Source organism: Saccopteryx leptura, chromosome 6 (assembly GCF_036850995.1).
Source record: "Saccopteryx leptura isolate mSacLep1 chromosome 6, mSacLep1_pri_phased_curated, whole genome shotgun sequence".
Lineage (NCBI taxonomy): Eukaryota > Metazoa > Chordata > Mammalia > Chiroptera > Emballonuridae > Saccopteryx > Saccopteryx leptura.
In genome coordinates, this window is record NC_089508.1 from 93,978,970 (window position 1) to 93,999,130 (window position 20,161).

At 49.5% G+C, this 20,161-nt stretch overlaps 3 protein-coding genes across 8 annotated transcripts; 1 reads left to right on the forward strand and 2 right to left on the reverse strand.

Moving 5' to 3' along the window:
- Positions 1-1,671: 1,671 nt before the first annotated feature.
- On the reverse strand, positions 1,672-6,164 carry CBLN3 (cerebellin 3 precursor). Its single transcript, XM_066344046.1, has 3 exons — positions 5,112-6,164; positions 4,699-4,818; positions 1,672-4,386 (listed from the first exon to the last, which is right to left on the reverse strand). The coding sequence occupies exons 1-3, from the start codon at positions 5,409-5,411 to the stop codon at positions 4,189-4,191; spliced, it is 618 nt and encodes a 205-aa protein (XP_066200143.1). The 5' UTR covers positions 5,412-6,164; the 3' UTR covers positions 1,672-4,188.
- Positions 6,165-6,218: 54 nt separating this feature from the next.
- On the forward strand, positions 6,219-15,644 carry KHNYN (KH and NYN domain containing). Of its 5 annotated transcripts, none has more exons than XM_066344038.1 (9): positions 6,219-6,349; positions 7,123-7,343; positions 8,100-9,211; positions 9,367-9,497; positions 9,582-9,678; positions 12,052-12,144; positions 13,257-13,364; positions 13,570-13,671; positions 14,216-15,644. In XM_066344038.1, the coding sequence occupies exons 2-9, from the start codon at positions 7,143-7,145 to the stop codon at positions 14,466-14,468; spliced, it is 2,097 nt and encodes a 698-aa protein (XP_066200135.1). In that variant the 5' UTR covers positions 6,219-6,349; positions 7,123-7,142; the 3' UTR covers positions 14,469-15,644. The 5 variants fall into 5 exon arrangements, with proteins under 5 accessions (XP_066200135.1, XP_066200136.1, XP_066200137.1 ...); XM_066344039.1 differs by lacking the exon at positions 6,219-6,349 and adding an exon at positions 6,357-6,489; XM_066344040.1 differs by lacking the exon at positions 6,219-6,349 and adding an exon at positions 6,570-6,719.
- Positions 15,645-16,904: 1,260 nt separating this feature from the next.
- On the reverse strand, positions 16,905-20,145 carry SDR39U1 (short chain dehydrogenase/reductase family 39U member 1). 2 transcript variants are annotated; one of them, XM_066344045.1, is made up of 6 exons: positions 20,100-20,145; positions 19,702-19,808; positions 19,534-19,616; positions 19,052-19,173; positions 17,910-18,053; positions 16,905-17,638 (listed from the first exon to the last, which is right to left on the reverse strand). In XM_066344045.1, exons 1-6 carry the CDS (start codon positions 20,113-20,115, stop codon positions 17,226-17,228), a joined length of 885 nt encoding a protein of 294 aa, XP_066200142.1. In that variant the 5' UTR covers positions 20,116-20,145; the 3' UTR covers positions 16,905-17,225. The 2 variants fall into 2 exon arrangements, with proteins under 2 accessions (XP_066200142.1, XP_066200141.1); XM_066344044.1 differs by lacking the exon at positions 20,100-20,145 and adding an exon at positions 19,938-20,093.
- Between the last annotated feature and the right edge of the window lie 16 nt (positions 20,146-20,161).

Consider the following 20,161-nt stretch of genomic DNA (forward strand, 5'->3'; position numbering starts at 1 on the left):
GGCACTGAGTCAGGGAATGTCAGCACAAAAGGCAGAACTAATAGCCCTTATCCAAGCCCTCAGATGGGGAAAAGGAAAAGCAGTTTCCATTTATACGGACAGTAGGTATGCTTTTGCTATGGCACACGTACATAGTATCATTTATAAAGAAAGGGCTACTAACCTCGGCTGGGAAGGATATCAAAAATAAAGAAGAAATCAGCCTTACTGGAAGCTATCAAACTCCCCTCAGCCATAGCAATCATTCACTGTAAAGGACACCAAAAAGGAGACTCAAAGGTAGCCTGAGGAAACCGAGCAGTGGACCTAGAGGCCCGGACAGTAGCCACAAAACCAGTGGGGCCACTCCAAGTTTTAGTAACTTGGCCTCTGCCTGAGTTGCCTAACACCCCTCACTACTCTCAGGAGAATGGTGTCTGAACTGAGTTGTCAGGGAGGGAATATTAGAACCACTAATCTGCAGGCAGTTGGTCAGTGATAGAATCAATCGGAGTCCGAGAGACCAGGGTAACAGGCTTTATTGAAAGGAAACCTGCCGTGCTGTCTCGAAGGGAGAGCAGCCCCGGTTCTCTAACAGGTAGGGTTAAATAGGGGATTTGAGGGTGGGGGCTTGTGGTCATTAAGGAAAAATGTGTCTTTCAGTGATTTATGTAAGATTAACTGTAAATAAGCTAGGGGATCTTCCACACCCGGGTTAGTCACCCGGATGCCTGTGGGGAAGGTGATCTGGAGCATCTAGTTTGTCAATGTCCCTTTGTCCACTTAAGGGAGGAAGGAGTCATGGCCCCCACCTGCAACCCTATCAGTCAGAAGTACAATTAACAACCTGGGCTTTTGTCTGGAGTCTGACATGAAGGGAGGTGTGGGGGAGTGTGTAGGACTGAATCCCTAACCCAGTGGTTCTCAAAGTGTGCGCCAGGGCACACTGGTGCACCCTAGAAGATTTCCAGGGGTGCCCTATGGTATTCCAGAGAAATATGTGCTTTTTGGGGGCCAAAAAACCAACAGGAATTTTGGAGCTTAGAGTTTTGGGGGACAGAGGTGTGGGGAATTGGCTGTAAACTGACAGTCTGCCCAACCCCCCACCTCACTTGCTTGATTAGGTTGCAAAATGCTGTTAAGCTGGAGGCAAGTTTCTTCTACCCTTTGTTTGGTGTAAAGTTAAGATGATATGTATGGTGGGGTTTTGGATTGATGATTAAACATAGGGAATGTCTTTTGAAGCCTTTTGGATTTCTATAAAAGAAGAATATGTAGCAATATCTAAAAAAGCTTTGAACATTTTACTACAATTTTCAACATCTTATTTATGTGATTAGGATTTTCTACCCTCAATACAATTAAGAGTAAAAAGAGAGGAATTCTTCAATGTATTGATGAGGAAACGAGAGTTTGCCTTTCAAATATATGCCCAAACATTGAAGAAATCGCTAGAACACATGAAGCACATGTTTCTCATAAACACAAGAATGAAAAAACACATTCACTCTGGGACCTGCTGAATTTACTAAATCGTACTAAGAATGTATCTATATATATAAAAGATAACTTTTTTGTCATTTTTTAATTTTTACCCTCTCTTTTACAAATTCTAAAAAGCATAACTCAAAAAATGTAACATAAAAATGTTTTTTAATGTCAGAATAAATACGACAAATTTATACAGCCAGTAGATTATTTTGTTTACCATAAAAGCACATTGGACTTTATATTTTTTCTTTAATATTTGACTTATTATAACATATTTCTCAGAAACTTGTATATAGCATGCCTACAATTATTTGTAGGATTTTAAATGTACCCCGAGTACTAAAAGTTTGAGAACCATTGCCTTAACCTGTGGAATCTGATGCAAAATCCAGGTCAGAAGTGTCAGAATTGTGTTGAATTGAGTCAAGTTCTTGGATATCCTGCTGGTATTTGAGAATTGCTTGGTGTTTTATGTGAAGCAAACCTCCTCTCCCCCCAGCACACACACACATTGGAATTGGATTCAGGAACCCAAAAGAACTGCCATCCATCCCTGGACTTCATTTGCAGATTCTTCTACCTGAGACAGAAATAATCTTCTACCTTGTTTAAGCCATATTATTTTGGGTTTTACTGTTACTGTAATATCATTATAATTAGTAGGGTAATATAGAGGCTCCCTTTTCCAAGAGATGAAGAATCAAGTTTGAACAGTTATCTTTTGGATTCTCGACTAATTCATCATCTTGTAACACACTGTTGGGCTTTTTTTCTTCCTAGTTGTAATATATGACCAGATGGTGCTGATCAGTCTCTTGCATTCTTGGTACAGTTCCAACCTTTCCCTGGAATTACTCACAGCTCTCTATTTCTACCCCTCCCTGCTTATACAGATAAAGAAAAATAAATGCACTTTATAAATAGTTAAAATACTTACTATGTTTATACTCTTCTACTTATCAAAATTAACTAAAAATATCTTATTATATTTATTCTTCTTCACTCAGTGTATTAACTACCTTTTTGCATGCTTCTTAGTGACTTTTCCTTTTGGAATATCACTAGTCATAAATTTTAAAAATTCACCTTGTTCTAATTAACTATATTATTTTCTTTTTGATTATTAAATTGTCACAGAATATCAGGTGGGAACCTTTTAAAAGGGATTCCTTTCCTTCTCAGCTCTACCATAGCCATTAAAAGGAAAGTCCTTGCTTATTGTCATCAACATGTTCCAGGTCTAGAGTTATTTAAGACATGAGTTATGCTTCAAGGAAATCTGAATCCTTTTAAAGGTTAATAATATTTGAGGCAAAGATCCAGGTGCTAAGAATGCATATCAGATTTTTTTCTAATGTTTCTATGCTATTTTAGTGATACAGTTTGAAAAAATTATTTCTTTCAAAAACCACAAATATACATTGGTATTTCCTATTCAACTCAAGTATTACTAAATCCTTCAAAACATAACTCTAACATAGTTTCACATTTATTTTCTCTACAACATACCACTTGTATCCTGTAATCCCTGACCAAAAACTGAAACAGCATCTTCTGTCTCCTGTAGTGTCTCATCAACCATCAGTCTCTAGTTACTTTATTGATAGAATCATGCATGCTGGGCCAATGGGACAGCAAGGTAAGAGGTTATAATACTGGCAGGATAGTGCTTGAAGGGATGAATCATTGATTTCAAGGTAATAGGAAAAATATGAAGGAGGATAAGACAGCACAGTTCAGGAGAAAGAAGAGAGGTTGTGGGATAGTCTAGAATTGGTTCAGTGAGGGTAACTGATAGAGCTGGGAGGAAGCAGGTGGTGGTCAGAGCATGGAGTGGTTCAAGTTCAGACTACAAAGGCGGAGCACTTTTAGAGGGTGGCTATGGTCACTGATGTGTTCCATGCCTGGGATGTGCACTTGCCCACATGTGACCTTCTACCTCCACCTACTGCCCTAGGAAGCCCTGTATACCTGCTCTCAGCCAGAGCAAACAAGCATACATATCCCATGTCTCGGGTGGGGAGGTAAGGGCCAGAGTCCATTTGGGACCCAGTCAGATGAACACCCAGATTCACTGCCTGCTGGCTGCCCAGTGTACATGAAAAATGTGTACCTTGTTCAGGCTGGTCACATGTCCACTTCCTGCCCTACCAGCCATAGGCTCTGGCCTGCTCAGTGGCCCTCCCCACCTTTCTACTGGTGGCTGAGCCTCCCGCCCTAGTCCATATGGTGCTGGCGCAGCTCCTGACTGTGTTGGCAGAGATCGGTGATGCTGGCACTCCTCACGGGAAGGAGCCTGCAGGGTGTGCTGAGGCTGGTCCATCTGGGCCCTTGTGGGGGCCTGTCAGGCTCACCTGTGCCACCTGTTTCCAAGTGGCACCGAGCTAGAAACTGGGGGTGGGGTGAGGGAAGGAGGAGCAAAGTCTGCAAAGTGTTGCGGGACTCTTTACCTGCCAAATCCTGCTGCGATCACAGGGCTACAGACATAGAGATGCAGTGAGAGGCTCTGAGGGCGTTTGGGAAGGGGTGTTAAGAAGGGCAAGGTCCGAGGCACCATAGCTCTACTCATCACCTTGGGTGGTTGACACAGGGTCTCATGCAAGAAGGTGAAATACAGGCAGCCAGAGGGAGTCTTTCTGCTGCCCCAAAGATGTTGCTTGTAGGGCAGAAGAGGCATAGGGCAAGAGCTAGATTCCTATCCTTGAAAGGTTTGAACCCTCAAAGTGGGAAGATGAGGAAGCCAGAGAAGCTTGAATATTTCCAGCCCCCCAGCAGGTTCCCCCGACGCAGGCGCAGAGACACCCGGTCCCCGGGGTCCAGGGGCAGTAACACAGAGCTGGTGGCTGCCTCTCGGGTCACGTCAGGGTCATTGGCAAAGGCTGAGATGACAGGCCATGTGTTCAGCATCAGGCTCACCTGAGAACAGAGCCCAGTCAGAGTATCTCCCCAGAGTGCCCTAGGACCCCGTTTTTCTGAGGGCTGCCCCTCTTCCCCCAGCCCCAGAGGCACACTCTGGAATTTGGGGACCTGGGGCTTGGTACTCTCCCGGGGTGGCCAATATTGGACTCCGCAGGTCCTCCACATTCCTCTAGACAGGCCCTTTCCTCCCTTGTTCTTGGACTCCCAGGAAACAGGCCAACGGAGAGTCTGCTCAGGAATCACCTGGGCTCTGCTTATTCCTCCCCACACCCAAAGGGGGACAAAAACAGGGCCCAGTGCTCAGATCACCTGGACAGTTTGGCGGTTGTACACCTTCACCACGTGGAATCGGAAGCTGTAGACACCCCGGACAGGGGCCACGAAGGAGCCTGAGGCCCGATCAAAGCCACCTCCCTCGTTCACTAAAACCTGGGGGAAGCAGATCCTGCTGATTGGGCTGGGGACACCTGGGGCTCAGGGAAAATACTGGGTTGGGAGATGGGGTATAAGTAGGGAAAATAAGGGGTGGCAAGTACCTGCAACAGGAGCAATGCACAGATTCAAAAAGAGAAATCATGAGAAAGGGGCAAGGAGGGGTGTGGGTAGGAGTGAAGGGAAGGGAGACAGACAGTGGGGTTGAGGGACAACTGGCCACAGCAGGGGCTCTTTCCTTAACAGAGTGGGCTCGGACTGATTCTAGGTCCTTGCAGGGTGGGGGTTACCTGGTCAAAGTAGATGGCACCACTGGTGCCGTTGCCGATCTCCCCTGCTGGCTCATGGTGGTGGCTTCGGACTGCAGCAAACGCCACTCTTCCAGGGGGCGCTTCTCCCAGAGCTGCTCCCCCAGGGCCCCCTGCAGCAGCTCTGCCGGGCTCACAGACCACCAGGCACTCACCCTCAAGGAGGACAGGTTCTGCCCCCTCTTGAGCCCACCCGGTCCCCAGAGACAGAAGCATCAGGGACAAGGTCAGGCCAGCGTTGGGTGCGAGACCTGGTAGCCAGTGTCGCTTTGATCCCAACATGGCTGAGAGGCTCTGACCCACAAGTCCTCCTGTCTTCTTGTCCTCTTTTCTGCTCCTTTCAGTTTCCACTCTTCCTCAGACTCTCAACAACCCTCACCCTGCTCCTCAGCCTTCTCTCTGCGTCTCACTGTCACCTGGTCTCAGCATCTCCCTCTCCATATCTTGCTGCGCCCCACAAATTTGTCCTGCCTCTCACTCCTGCTGTCATTGCAGTTCCCTCCTCCTTGGCAGGGCACAAAATGACAGAAGTTGAGCTCTGGGAGGGAGACGAGAGATGAAGCCACCAGATAGGAGGGCAACAGTCAGAACCCCGGGACAGCCCCTTGAGAGAGAGCTGCAGGGTGGAACTGGGGCTATAGAGAACATGGTTGTGTGTGAGTGTGCATCTGTGCAAGAGACAGCTCCTAGAGACCCTTCCTCCTCCTCATTCCTCCCCTCTTCAAAATCCCTCACAGGTCCACAGCACTATAAGTGGCATCTGTCCACTGTTAGAAAGGAAAGCCCTTGTCTTTTTCTCACAATTGTTTTGGGAGGAAAGTGCTTGGGCCAAGTGTCAGCATCTTGTGACACTAGGCCAGTCACTTTTCCTCTTTGACTTTCCAATTACTTCATCCGAAGGGAGTGGATTAGTTCCTTTAAGGCTCTCCTAAAGTACGAACCTCAGAGTGGTTCCTCTTTCTGAACACTACGGAGAACAAGCAAGAACTCAGGAATCTGGAACGAGTATCTGGAAGCCGAGAGAACTGCGGGCGAGTGGGCGGGGCCAATCTTGTGGGCGGGGTCAGGAGCTGGGAGGAGCCCGGAGGCGCGGGTGCGGGCGCGGGCGCGCGCCGGGGCGCTGTGCAGGCCCAGTCCCGGGAGGGGCTCGGCTGACCCCGCCCACGGCCAGGAAGTGACCCAAAAAAACAGTTCGAGATGTGAAGAGAGGTCCCTGTTGGGTGAGAAATCGGGAAGGCCCGCCCAGATTCGAGCCCCTCGCCTTTCTCCCCCGGGCCGGGGCCGGGGGGCGCTGGCGGAGTCGGGCCGACGGGCACCTAGAGGCACCGGGAGGAGAGGACGCAGCGGGTGGCTGAGGCGGGTAGGGGCGCCCGAGCCCGGGAATCGGAGGCCGCAGTGCAGAGCGTGGCCGGGGGCGGCGGCGCAGGAGGCTGTGGGCGGGGCTCGGTCCGGCCCCTGGGCCCCGGGTGGGGCGCGTGGCGCGACCTAGGGGGTGGCAGCCCACGGCGGAGGGAGGGGGAGGGGCGAGAGTGGCTAGAACCTGGAAATGGCAGCCGAAAGACTCCAGAGGACAGCTCAGTTCAAACCCTGGTGAGAATCTATTTTATACAGGACGTTTTCGACGCGGTGATTGTACAGTCCCCTCGACGAGAGGGACTCTTTCGTCACCCGTCCACTTTTTTTGGCCCCAGACCCAGCTGGAGGGCCCTCCCCTCCTCTCCCTTCCTGCTCAGGGCTGTGGTCATCCTTTTACAAAGGCCAGCCGCCCATCCCAGAGAGACAGCCTTGTTTATCCATGACGTCCTCTTTGCAGAGAGGGCCCAGGCCCCTTTAACCTGACGTTTTCTTCCTACTCTCAAGATGGCCCGAGATCTCCTGGGTTGTTTACCAGATTTTTAACTAGGTGCGACCTGTTGGTAGCGGATGTAGCCCGGGAGACCAAGATTTGGGTTGTGGGTATGGCGAGGCTCTGAGCTGATTTTCCTACTTCCAGGCCTGGGCGACCAAGCAGCCATGCCTACCTGGGGGGCTGGCTCCCCATCCCCTGACCGCTTTGCTGTGTCTGCGGAGGCTGAGAAGAAGGTGTGGGAGCAACAACCCCACGTGGAGCGCATCTTTCGCGTGGGGATGAGCGTCCTCCCGAAGGACTGTCCAGAGAACCCTCACATCTGGCTGCAGCTGGAGGGCCCAAAGGAGAATGTCAGCAGAGCCAAGGTGAACGCCCCTCCCTGACCCTTCCGGGAACAATGACTCCCTCCCCCACTCAGAGGTAGGGGAGAGAAGGGGCTGGAAAGGATATGTACTACTACTGGCACTGGCACTTCAGTGGTCAGAGCTGTGAGAGACTTCCCAACTTTGTATTTGTTTACAGAGTTTTGGTTTCATTTCTGCTCTGATGACCTAACTTCTGCCAGGGCTTGGGGACAAGTAATTCAGTTCAAATCAGTGTGTGCTTTTTGGGAGAGTAGAGAAAATTCTGCTGGGCAAGCAGGCCTCATCAAGGAATTCACTGTGGGGAGGCCAGTGTAGCTGTACCACCTACCAGAACTGTGACCTGAGTCTCAGTTTTCTTATCTATAAAATGTAGTATCAACCTCATTGGCTTACTGTGAAGAGGTAAATCATGAGGTCAGTAAAAGTTAGTAATGATGGTCATTATTATAGAAATATATCATACACATACACACATAAACATTTATAGAGACAATTTTATAACCAATTAATTGAAATTGTGTCTTAAAGTCATTCAAGTTCTAAATGGAAATATTAGCCACCACTGTCAGCTGGAAAGGGAAGGAAGTGAGATTCTCGATCCCTTTTAAACCCCACCTTTGTCAGGATCTGTGGGGTTCCATTGCTTTGTCCTGGCATCCTAGAGCTCAGGAGAAAGAAGTGAGCCTGAAGGAGCTGCTGGGCCACTTACAATTCCAGCAGTTTCCTTTTTCCCTAGCTTTCCCTTTTCCCCCCCAGGAGTACCTGAAGGGTCTCTGCAGCCCGGAGTTGCAGGATGAAATCCACTACCCACCCAAACTGCACTGCATCTTCCTGGGGGCCCAGGGTTTCTTCCTTGATTGCCTGGCCTGGAGCACATCAGCTCACCTGGTTCCTGGGGCGCCCGGCTCACTGATGGTCAGTGGCCTGACCGAGGCCTTCGTCATGGCTCAGAGCCGAGTGGAAGAGCTGGTGGAGCGGCTGAGCTGGGACTTGCGACCAGGGCCGTCTCCTGGAGCCTCTCAGTGTGCTGGAGTGCTGAGAGACTTCTCTGCTCTGCTGCAGCCCCCGGGGGATGCCCACAGAGAGGCCCTGCTGCAGCTGCCCCTCGCTGTCCAAGAGGAACTGCTGAGCCTGGTGCAAGAGGCATCCAGGGGGCAGGGGCCTCAAGTGCTTCCCTCCTGGGAGAGGGGCAACCCAGGCCTGCTGGGTGCTCAGCATCAGGGAGTCAGAGCTCCCCTGGGTGAAGACAGGGGGTCCCTGGACACTGGACCTATAGGGTGGCAAGAGTCAAGGGGTGAGAGACATGCTATGGAGAAGGAGGGAGGGAAGCAGGGTGGTCCCAGGGAGATGGATTTGGGATGGAAGGAGCTGCCTGGGGAAGAGGCCTGGGAGAAAGAAGTGGCCTTCAGGTCACAGTTAGGTGGAGGAGAGGCAGGGCAGGAAGGGCACCCAAAGGGGAAGGCCCTGGGGAAGGGAGGGGGACCTGAGGAAAGGGGAAGGTTCTTAATCCAGGGTGAGCCTCCTGGTGCCCAGGGCCCCTGTCAGAGGGCAGCTCAGCTTCGGGGAGCCTCTCTCCTCCAGCGCCTCCACAATGGAGAAGCTTCACCTCCCAGAGTGCCTAGCCCGCCACCTGCGCCTGAACCCCCTTGGCATTGTGGAGACAGAGGAGACAGGGGAGACAAACAGCAGGCTGTGGCTCGAGGCCGAGGGTCTCCGTGGAAACGAGGCTCCCGGGGGGGCAACTTGGTGACTGGCACACAGCGTTTCCAGGAGGCCCTACAGGACCCTTTTACCCTGTGCCTTGCCAATGTACCCGGCCAGCCAGACCTGCGCCATATTGTCATTGATGGCAGCAACGTGGCCATGGTGTGAGTACTAGGTGGGGGCTGAGGGTCCTGGGGAGGGGGATGCAATGGGCAGTTTTGTTCAGCTTGGGAACATGTGCTGAGGGTTGGGTGAGCACTCCATCCGGGCGGCCAGGCCCTCCTCTGGGACCCCAGAGTGCTGACCCCTCCCACTGCAGGCATGGCCTTCAGCACTACTTCTCCAGCCGGGGCATTGCCATTGCTGTACAGTACTTCTGGGACCGTGGCCACCGGGACATAACTGTTTTTGTGCCTCAGTGGCGCTTCAGTAAGGATGCCAAGGTCAGAGGTGAGTTGGGTCTGATCTTTTGCATCCTGAGATAGACCCCTGCTTCTACCTTGAGGATAACCTCATGTGCTCCTCTGTTTTTAGAGGGTCACTTTCTGCAAAAGCTGTACTCCCTCAGTCTACTCTCCCTCACTCCCTCCCGAGTCATGGATGGCAAGAGGATCTCCTCCTATGATGACAGGTACTTGCCTTTCTCCGGGACCCAGACTTGATATTCAAGAAGCCCAGTGGGAGACTGAGAGAGAACCAGAAGCTCCTGACCCTTTGCACTGTTTCTAAGTCTGGGTATTGGGCAAAAGGTCAGTTATGCCACCCTGTGCCTATAAGACTGGCAGGTAAACCTACCCCACGGGAGAGGTGAAGTGGACAGTAGACAATAGTGTTTGCCCATTCATCATTCATTTTTCATTCATCAAATTAAATAATGCTTTCTATTTATATAGTCCCTTACTGTCTAGAAAATATTGGTTTGATGGAAAGATAGGAAAGCTGATGACATGAATAGCTGACATACTCCTTTTTACAACCTAAGTTTCCGAACATGTAGATAAAATTCTCCTCAACATTCTGGAAAAACCAGAATAAATGTTCAAAATAATAAGTCAAATGAAAAAACTCAACCCATGCCTAATAACAAAACAAATAAAATATGGCATAATAGATCACAGGACCTAGAATTTGATGATCTGGCTTGGAACCCAAATTGCACTACCCATTGACTCTGGACCAGTCTCTTTGTGAATTAACCTGTCTCAGGGTCCTTTTCCATTCATTCATGCTCCTTGTGTCTGTCAAGGTAAGTCATGTGCAATTCTCACTCAAGGTGCTAGGCTAGAATACAATCCTTAGCTGTTCATGAACCCAGTCAGGTATGGCAGAGGGTCTTAATCTCGTACAGAAATGGAGCAGAGGGTAAGAGTGGTTAACACTCTTGGCAAAGGCTACTAAGTGGCAAGGAAAAAATGAGAAGATTTTTTAAATGAAAAGCAGATTATTTAAATGAAAAGCAGGACACATTCCATCCTTGGTGTACACATGTGATGTGGCAGGTTTTGAAAGCTAATTAACCAATTAAAAATGTTTACAACTAAAGTTTTTTTTTTTTTAAACACTGATTTTTGAGAGGAAAGGGGAGGAGGGAGAGTGAGAAGCATCAACTTGTAGTTGCTTCACTTCATTTGTTCATTGATTGTTTCTCGTATGTACCTTGATGGGGAAGGGGGGCTCAGGCCAAGCCAGTGACCCCTTGCTCAGGCCAGCGACCTTGGGCTTCAGGCCAGCGACTTTGGGGTCATGTTGATGATCCTGCGCTCAAGCTGGTGACCCTGCGCTCAAGTCAGCAACATCAGGGTTTCAAACCTGGGGCCTCAGTGTTCCAGATCGATGCTTAATCCACTGCGCCAAAACTGGTCAGGCACAACTAAAGTTTTTTATTCTACAGGATTTTCAGATTTAAATAAAAAACTAGTTTTCAACCTTGATTATATATTTTATTTTTGCAAGTACTTAACTTTTTCTCCCTAACAAGTGAATGGTATTCTACGAAAAAGCAGTTCACTGTCTCCCAATACTACTGTATATCTAGAATTCAGATTATCTAAGATACAGAACCTTCTTTTCCATACCAGCATTGACACAGAACTGAAATGGAAGGTCGAGTCAGTTGTTATGAATTTTCTTTATTTTTTTGTGTGACAGAGACAGAGAAAGGGACAGATAGAAACAGACAGACAGGAAGAGAGAGATGAGAAGCATCAATTCTTTGTTGCGGCTTCTTAGTCTCCTTAGTTCATTGATTGCTTTCTCACATGTGCCTTGACGTGGGGAGAGGGCTGCAGCAGAGTGAGTGACCCCTTGCTCAAGACAGTGACCTTGGCCTCAAGCCAACAACCTTGGGCTTCAAGCCAGCGCCATTTGGGCTCAAGCCAGCGCCATTTGGGCTCAAGCCAGCGACCATGGGGTCATGTCTATGATCCCACGCTCAAGTTTGCGACCCCGCACTCAAGCTGGTGAGCTTGTGCACAAGCCGGATGAGCCCACGCTCAAGCTGGCGACCTCAGGGTTTCAAACCTGGGTCCTCCACGTCTCAGTCTGACGCTCTATCCATTGTGCTACCACCTGGTCAGGCAGTTATGAAATTTTTTTTTTTAAGATTTTATTTATTCATTATAGAGAGGGGAGAGAGAGAAGGGGGGAGGAGCAGGAAGCATCAACTCCCATATGTGCCTTGACCAGGCAAGCCCAGGGTTTTGAACCGGCAACCTCAGCGTTTCCAGGTTGACACTTTATCCACTGCACCACCACAGGTCAGGCAGTTATGAATTTTAAAGGCATGTGTTTGCATAGTTATATAGGTGCCGGTAGGCTGACGGCACAATATGAATTTGGCATTCTGCCTCGTTACATTGACTAACGGTAGTGCATAGCATAGGGCTACTGGGTGAATACTGCTGAGCCACATGATAATGGTAAATATGCTTAGCCTGAAAATATATATTATATTACATGATACCATATACAATTGTATGTCATCTTAATTTGTTTATCCCACCAGAAACTCAGAACCAGACATGTCACACCTAATTCTGACCACTAGTCCCCTCTATACCACACTGTCTTCAAATACTGACTGCCCACTTAGTGCTAGGTGTGTGGCCTGCAGAAGGAGGTGGGGATGCTGGGAATTTGGTTTTGAAGAGACAAAAGAAACTAAGTCAAACACTTCAGGAACCTGGAAGAAAGGGAGCCTGCTTCTGGCTAGGGTTTTGTGGGAAGGGAGAGATTTTTGTGTTTTATGCTATAGAGAAGGAATGGGCTGGATCTCTTGGTTTCTAAACCTGTTTAAAAAGATCTCAAAAAAAAAAAATTAAGAGTAGAATTATCATATGACCCAGCAATCCCTCTACTGGGTATATACCCCCAAAGATCTCCACCCATGTCTTCATGAGTATCCTCCTGGTTCTATGGAATCAGGATTACTCTAGTGGGGCCCAGGCATCTTTTTTTTTTTTTTAAATATATCCTGGTGATTCTGTTCATCAGTGAGGTTTGGATCACCTTCCAGATGGAGGAAATAGTTTGAGAAACATGGAAATCGGCATGTTTGAAGAACAGGATGTAACCTGATCATTTTGGCATGAGTTCAGTACCTTTGGGAATACAGGAGAGAAGGCCATAAAGGTGGCTGAATCTGGGTTCTACAGGGGTTTAGCTGCCGGGCTTGGGCATGTGCACTTTATTTGGTAAAGGGCAAGTATGGAAGAGATTTATGTAGCCAAAGAACATATTCTTTTGGGGGAGGGCAGGAGAGACTGGATGGCAGTAAATGGCAGGGGGCCATTAGTATCTCACTTCATTGTCTGAACTGCTAAGGTGGTAATGGTGGGACTGGACAGGAAGGGGATGGAATGGAAGTCATTTCAGAGGAAAAACATGATGGATTTGTGACTGATTGTAGGGTGGAAGAAAACAGCCCAGGGCTAGATCTTATTGTCCTATTGATGAAACACAAAGTATTGGGTGAAGGTTTGTGGTAAGTGGAGGGGATGCTTTTGGGATTCCATGTTTGGATTCATTTTTTTTTCCTCTGTAACCCATGGTACCTGAATCCAGTCAGTCCCCTGGTGGCTGGGTCAAGGTGAGGGGGAGTGGAGCAGTGAGGGACAGATGTCCATCACCAGAAGTGGGTCATGGGAGTCAGCATTCTTTGGGGTTGAGGCTTTGGAGAATCCCAGAATGCTGCCGTGGTTTTCGAGACAGGTTCATGGTGAAGCTGGCTGAGGAGACCGACGGGATCATTGTTTCTAACGACCAGTTCCGGGATCTGGCGGAGGAGTCTGAGAAGTGGATGGCAATCATCAGAGAGCGGTGAGGGGGCATCCCCTGAGAAAAGGGCTCGGACTCAGACCTTTCTCTAAAACCAGTTCTGCTTTGCCACCGGGTGAGGACTGGGAAGGGTCTTGACTCTGTCTTAAAGGACTGTAGCTGACAGCTTCTGGTGGAGTTGGTCTCAGCTGTCTGGAAAGTGAGCAGGGGCTCCTCTGTGACCATTACAGTTTCTGTCTCTGTCTAGCCTGCTGCCCTTCACCTTCGTGGGAAACCTCTTCATGGTCCCTGACGACCCTTTGGGGCGAAACGGCCCCATGCTGGATGAGTTCCTGAAGAAGCCTGTCAGGTAATGCCCCAGACTCTCCTAGGCAGCTCCCAGCCCTAGCCCCCTCTGCAGGGACTTTGCAGGCCTGGAGACTTGGGGGAAGTGTGACTACAATTTGAGTCAGCTTAATTCTGTAGTGGTTTAGGTCGCCTTGGCCTTGGTCCTAACTGCTTTCCTGGAAATCCTGACACAGACCCTATAGGCTAGGAGGGAAGCTCCTGCTTCCTGTTTCCCCTAGTCAGTGTTTGCAGGAATTATTTGGAACATGGTTGCTTTTACTTATAGCCACTTGTATTCAGCACACCCTCTGCTGGACCATTAAGTACCAGATTAAATTATTATACTAGATCTAGATTATAATAGTGGCAGGGTTCACCTTCTTGGTTTCAAAGGAACTTTCTTTCTCCCCTTCAGAAGTGGGTTGATACTGCCGCTCAGTGGTCAGCGTGGGGAACTTCAGAGCCAGGAATAGACAGGGCCTTTAACAGCAGTGGAGTTGGGAGGTGCACTGAGCTCTGACTTCTCTCCAGGACGCACATGAGCTCTTCTTTCTGCTTCTTTCCAGGGCACAGGGATCTTCTAAGACTCAGCATCCTTCCAAGAGCTTCGCAGAACAAGGTAATCAGCAGCAGGGGAGAGAAGAGGAGGAAAAAGGCAGTGGTGGCATTCGGAAGACCCGGGAGACAGAGAGGCTCCGGCGCCAGTTGCTGGAGGTGTTTTGGGGCCAGGATCACAAGGTGGACTTCATCCTGCAGCGGGAGCCGTACTGCCGGGACATCAACCAGCTCTCTGAGGCCCTGCTCAGCCTCAACTTCTGAGCCTCACCTGCCCAAGTGGCTGCCACCCCATCAGCTCCAGCCTTGCCTAGCTTAGTCTCTCCTGTGAGGGTCCCTGTGATGCTCAGATTCTGACCCAGACCCACACTGAGTTGGTGCATTGGGTCAGGGAAGCACTGAGGAAGAGTGTTCATGTGTGGGGAATGCTCTTGCCTGGGGCACTTTTGGGGACAGGTCCATAAAGTGACATGATCTCCTTTTGAGTCAGGACCTCCACCAGCTCTCGAGGTTCTGTTCAGCCTTAACTCCTCAACCTTGCTTTAGTGCAGGGTTTTCTTAGGGAGTGGGGGCTGTTGGAAAGGGTTGGTCCTGGAGATTGGGACAGATTGGGGCTGCTGGTTCCTCCTTGAAGCTGAGTTGGGGGTGGAGGCTGGGGTGGGCAGGAGGGAAATGAAGACAGGTGGCAAGGAAGCTGAACCTTTCCTAGGCCTGGCTGCTGCTTTGGATAGCCAGAGGTCAGATGCTTCCCAGGTGTGGCAGGGTTCCTGGGAGCCTTGAGGGGACTGTTGGGTCTTGGAAAGGCTAGTGTGATGGAGTCTGGGTCACAGTGGGCAGCAGGGAGCTGGTGGGGAAGGGAGGGGGAGACTTGATTTCTGGTTTCAGCTCTGCCTGTGACCTTAATTGAGCTACTTGGCCTTTACTATAAATCAGATGTAAAACTGCCTGTTGGGAGGAGAAATGAGAACAGGGAGGAGGGCTCCTTGGAGGAAAAGTACTTGGACCAAGTCTCAGGTGTGTCTGTCTGTGGCTGCACAGGCTTCCAAACAAAAACCTCACTTTTAGAGAACTTAGGGTTCTCTGTCCCCAGGGCCTGTGCCCTAGATTTTAACACTGCACCCTCATGATGTGCCCTATAATGGCTGCGTCCCTTTTGGGCAACCCCAAATCCACATTTACAGAACAGTTAGTTAGGGGTGACTGTTTGCATTGCCAAAATACTCTCAGGGTTCCTCTAAATGGCAGCTCTCCTGTTGCATTCAAGTGTTTACAGATTAACGAATGTGTCAGAAAGTCCCCTGTTCAGTGCACTTGCTGTGGTGGTGCGCATTTACCAAACCGATGGAAGCCATGCTCTGTAATGACAATGTTAATGTGATCTGACCCTAGCATTTTCTCTACAGTACAGAACACATGTTGCATAAAGCAAGGCCCACTCTGCTTTGTGTGTGTGTGTATGTGCATATGGGGGTTATAGAAGTGGTATGTAGATGAACTAATTATCTGGGAAATGAAAACCAAAGAATTAGAATAGGGAGAATCAGATCAATTGCTGTCCCATCAGAACATTCTCTCTGCCCTGATTCCTACAGGTCATTGTCCTGTATCTGCTTGTACTCCTGTGCCAGTTTACTAGTCTTTACTTTAGTGAAGTCCCCAATATACTCTTCTGAACTTCTGTCTTTGAGACCAGTCATTCCCCTAGGAACAATATAAGGCTAGTTAACTTCTAAAGAGTACAAGACGACGGGTAGGTGCGTCAGGGTTCTGTGTTATCTTGGCCCTCCAGCAAGTCCCTGGTCATGATCCATTTCAGGCTCTGGCTTTGTCTCCCTGAGCAGTACAGGGAGTTGAAAACTGGACATGCCAGTCCCTCATTCCAGCAACTAGTGGTAGCTCAGTGATGACAGAGAGGGTCCCTTGGTCCTAATGTCTTTGTCCCTCCTGCTCGTTGGTGATACATACATATCGCTAGACCTTATTGACTTTGGCTGGGACAGGTATGTTGGAGAGAGGCTAGTCAGGGAGGTGACTGACTCAAAGTTCCCTTGGAAGATTTGTTATTATTGCCCAACTTGGGCTAGAGGAGCTACTGATCATGTTGTGGCAGATACCAGGAGATAAAAGTGGAGAGGGTCCTAAATGAACACCCCCCCCCCATAGGGTTGTTTGTAGTTTTTGGTATGTTCCTTGTGCCTCTTTCGCTTTAGGTGATGGTGGGTGTGCAGTAGGCCAGAGCCATCTTCTGTCCTGTGCCTGGGACTCTGGATGACTGAAGTGGCCTCAATCAGATGAGGCCAGTCCTAAGCTTCTTATAGATAGGGGCATTGGCTTCTGCAGCTTGATGAGCTGGGACCTGTCTTTATTAATTCACTGACATTCAGCGACAGATGGAAGGCTGTCCTAGCCTTGGGCCTCATCTCTTCCTCTGCTGGCATCCTAATGGTACTGTGTGAACAAGTACGCAGAGTGGCCATAAAACCTACTGGAAGTGGGTTATCACTTCTCGTCTTCTAGTCTGTCTTCATCATAACGTCATGCCCCAAATTTGTTACCAGCTCTTTTGGAAGTGGAGGGAACCAATAGGGATATGTTGCCCATTGTAACTTTCAAAACACCACATAGAGGGGAGAGTCATCTAGGGTAACAGTTCTTGAAATAAATTCAAGGAGAATCTAGGCCAAAGAGATGAGCCAGAGCTAATGAGATAATTTATCTTTATTGCCTAAACCACAGAGCATTCACTACACACCAAAAGAGAAATGAGCCAGGAATGGGACACATAGGGAAATCAAACTTGGAAACTTACAAGTTGAAGAGGTTAAGGTTCTAACTTGAGATTGTAACCTTGATATAGTGGAAAGCTGAAGTGCAGCAACAGAATAAATAATAAGAGGACAGGGAGAGATCCCTATGAACCAGGTGGTTGCAGATCACAAGTAGAGTACCTGATCCCATTTGCAGTCTAACTGGGAAGCCTCTGTTGAGGGACAGACTTTAGGCCTTGCCATAAACCTCCCGTTAGGCTACGACTTCCTCTAAGGCAGCCCCCAGCTCTGGGAAGGAATACTGGTAGCCAGTGGCCAGTGTCCGCCGTGGGACCACCTTCTGGCCCTCCAGCAGCATGATGGCACGTTCTTGCCCGAAGACAGCTTGCACAATGGTGCTAGGGAGAGGGATGACGGCTGGGCGGCCTAAGGCTGTACCCAAGGCCCGAGCAAACTCAGCATTTGTAGTGGTGGAGGATGGAGCCACTCCATTCAGGACACCCTGCACGCTGCTTTCTTCAAGGGCATGGACCAGGATTCCTGCCAGGTCCCCAATGTGAATCCAGGGGAAGAATTGTTGGCCCGACCCAATAGGGCCACCTAGGCCCAGGCGGAAGGGCAGCAGCATGTGACCAATGGCACCGCCCCCACGGCCCAGCACAACCCCTAGAGCAGGCAAGAAGGATGTACAGGGAGGTCTCTCAGACTCCAGTCAGCCCCACTATTCTCATTTCCCCTTTCCTCTTTTCCCATGCTGGCTTAGCCTCTGTATCAGTCCAGGGGAATGGTTCTCTTTGGGATTCCCTATCCTCCCTCTGCAGGTTGACCAGAACTGGTAATATCCCCACTCGGTAAGCTCAGCATCCCTTATCTCCAACTCCCCCAGCCCAGAGAAGATATTCCAACCCTGCTTGATACGCAGGCCCCTTGTTCTTACCAGAGCGCACCACCACCTGGCGTGTAGCATCTCCAGGAAGCCTGGCTGCAGCCTCCCATTTGGTTACGAGGTTGGAGAAAAAGTCAAAATCCCCTCCTGGGCTGTCCTCGTCATACTCAGCAGTCAGGCTGGGCTGGTAGTAAGCTGCAGGTGGGACAGCACTTGTTTGCCTTGGCTGTCCTTGGCCCTGCCTGGTCCTTTGCAGTAAAGGCCTCCTTTGGCTTAACCCTCTTTGGCCCTTGGAATCTCCCATGGGACAGAGCGGTGGGTATTTTCCCTTTGAGCCTTTTCATTAGCTGCCCTGTCCTGGAGTAATTTATCTTTAGCTGCAGGGCTAAACTGAGAGGCTGCTAGAGTGTAGTGGTTAAGAATAAAGATGCCGCCTGACCTGTGGTGGCGCAGTGGATAAAACGTCAACCTGGAAACGCTGAGGTTGCCGGTTCAAAACCTTGGGCTTAGGCCTGGTCAAGGCACATATGGGAGTTGATGCTTCCTGCTCCTCCCCCCTTCTCTCTCTCTCTCTCCCCCCTCTCTATAATGAATAAATAAAATCTTAAAAAAAAAAAAGAATAAAGATGCCAGGCTGACTGATTTTTCTCATGTGTGGCCTGACTGGGGAACGAACCCATGCCAGGCCAATGCTCTATCCACTGACCCAACTGGTCAGGGCCCAGGCTGACTGATTTTTAATCTTAGCTCCACCATTTATTAACTACGACTTTAGGCAAGTTGTATAACCTCTTTGCAGAATTTTTGCATCTTTAAAATGGGAATAGTACCTACCTCAGATAGTTCTTGTGAGGATTAAATACTACAATATGTGTAAACATTTAGTGGCTGGTATAAATGCCAAAATAATTTGCAATTCTTTGGTCCCAAAGGTGAAATACAAGAATCAGAAATTCTGTTTCTGAAGAAGTGTGCTGTGAGAAACAAGGGACTTGGGAATAGGTGGAATTCTTCCTGGCTGGAGTAGTACCACTCCAGCCTCTTTCTCTGAAGGTCCCTGTTCTTCAGTGAAAGTACACAAAGGTCAGGAGAAACATGTATGGATCAAGGGCCAAGGAAGAAGACCTCTGGGCATGTATAGCTAGATGGCCCCCCTTCTGCCAGCTAATGTAGAGTTGGTGATTAGAGCATACCTACACCTGTGACTAAGACCCAGGCCTGAGGGGGTTGTGGGGCCTTGGTGATGGCTCTAGCCAGTAGGCGGGTGGTTTCTAACCGGCTTCTGAGAACCTCTTTTTGGAAGGCTTCATTCCACCTGCAGGAGAAACGGGGGAGGGGGGGGATAAACCATTAAATACATACATGCATATATCCCTTTCTCTTTCCCTGGGGACTATCTATACTCGCTTCTAGTAAAAACCCTGTATTATGGCTTAGAGAAATTGTCCATCTCTCCTGTTGAGGGAAAAGGCATATCCTTTTTGGTCATCCGGAGATAAATGAGGACTAGAGTCAACTGGCTGAGTGGGTATAAGGGAGGGTGGGTTTGAAGGAGTAGGGCGTGATGAGTAATCTGGGATCCAGCAGCTCCACCCTTCACATCTCAGAGGTTCTCTCCAGAGTTGTTCTCTCCTGCTCTGAAGGATATCAGATTTAGGGATCTGCACCGACTGACCTGCGGAAAGGGTTGAGGATGTTCTCTCCCGCCAGGTTGACTGTGGCATCGCAGGGTGGTAGCCCCGACGCAGAGAGCTCATCCTGTCAAGAGAAGGTACACAATGCCCACCTCGCCCTGCACCGCCAAATCGGGCCTTTCCTCCAGCTTCCTAAGGGGTGGACATACCCACGTGATCCGACCCGGCCCAGGCTTTCTGGAGACTAGCGTCACATCGTGGCCTCTGGCTTTCAGCAGCTGGGTTAGGGCTGTCCCAATGAAACCCGTCCCACCACCTGATCAGAAAATACGAGGTGTTTATCCTCCCAGGGATCCCTTCCGTTCCCGCATGTGGCCCCCTCTTCTGGTACCATCCCAGTTGACCCCAGCCTTCTCCCCTCTTTCTCGCCCCATCCCCGCAATACACAGGTGACACAGGTCACACGGAGATTCGGCTTCTCTAGCTGGGCAGCCAAGGCCAGGTTTCCAGCGCACGAGATAGTGCCCTCCCTTTCCATAAACCCATCTCTGGCTCAACCTCCTTTCCATAAACCCGCTCCCCACTCTCCCTCTTTGCTCTCCCTCACCCACGAGCACCCTCATAGCAACCAAGACCTAATGCGCCTGCGTGACATGGGGCGGCTTCTGC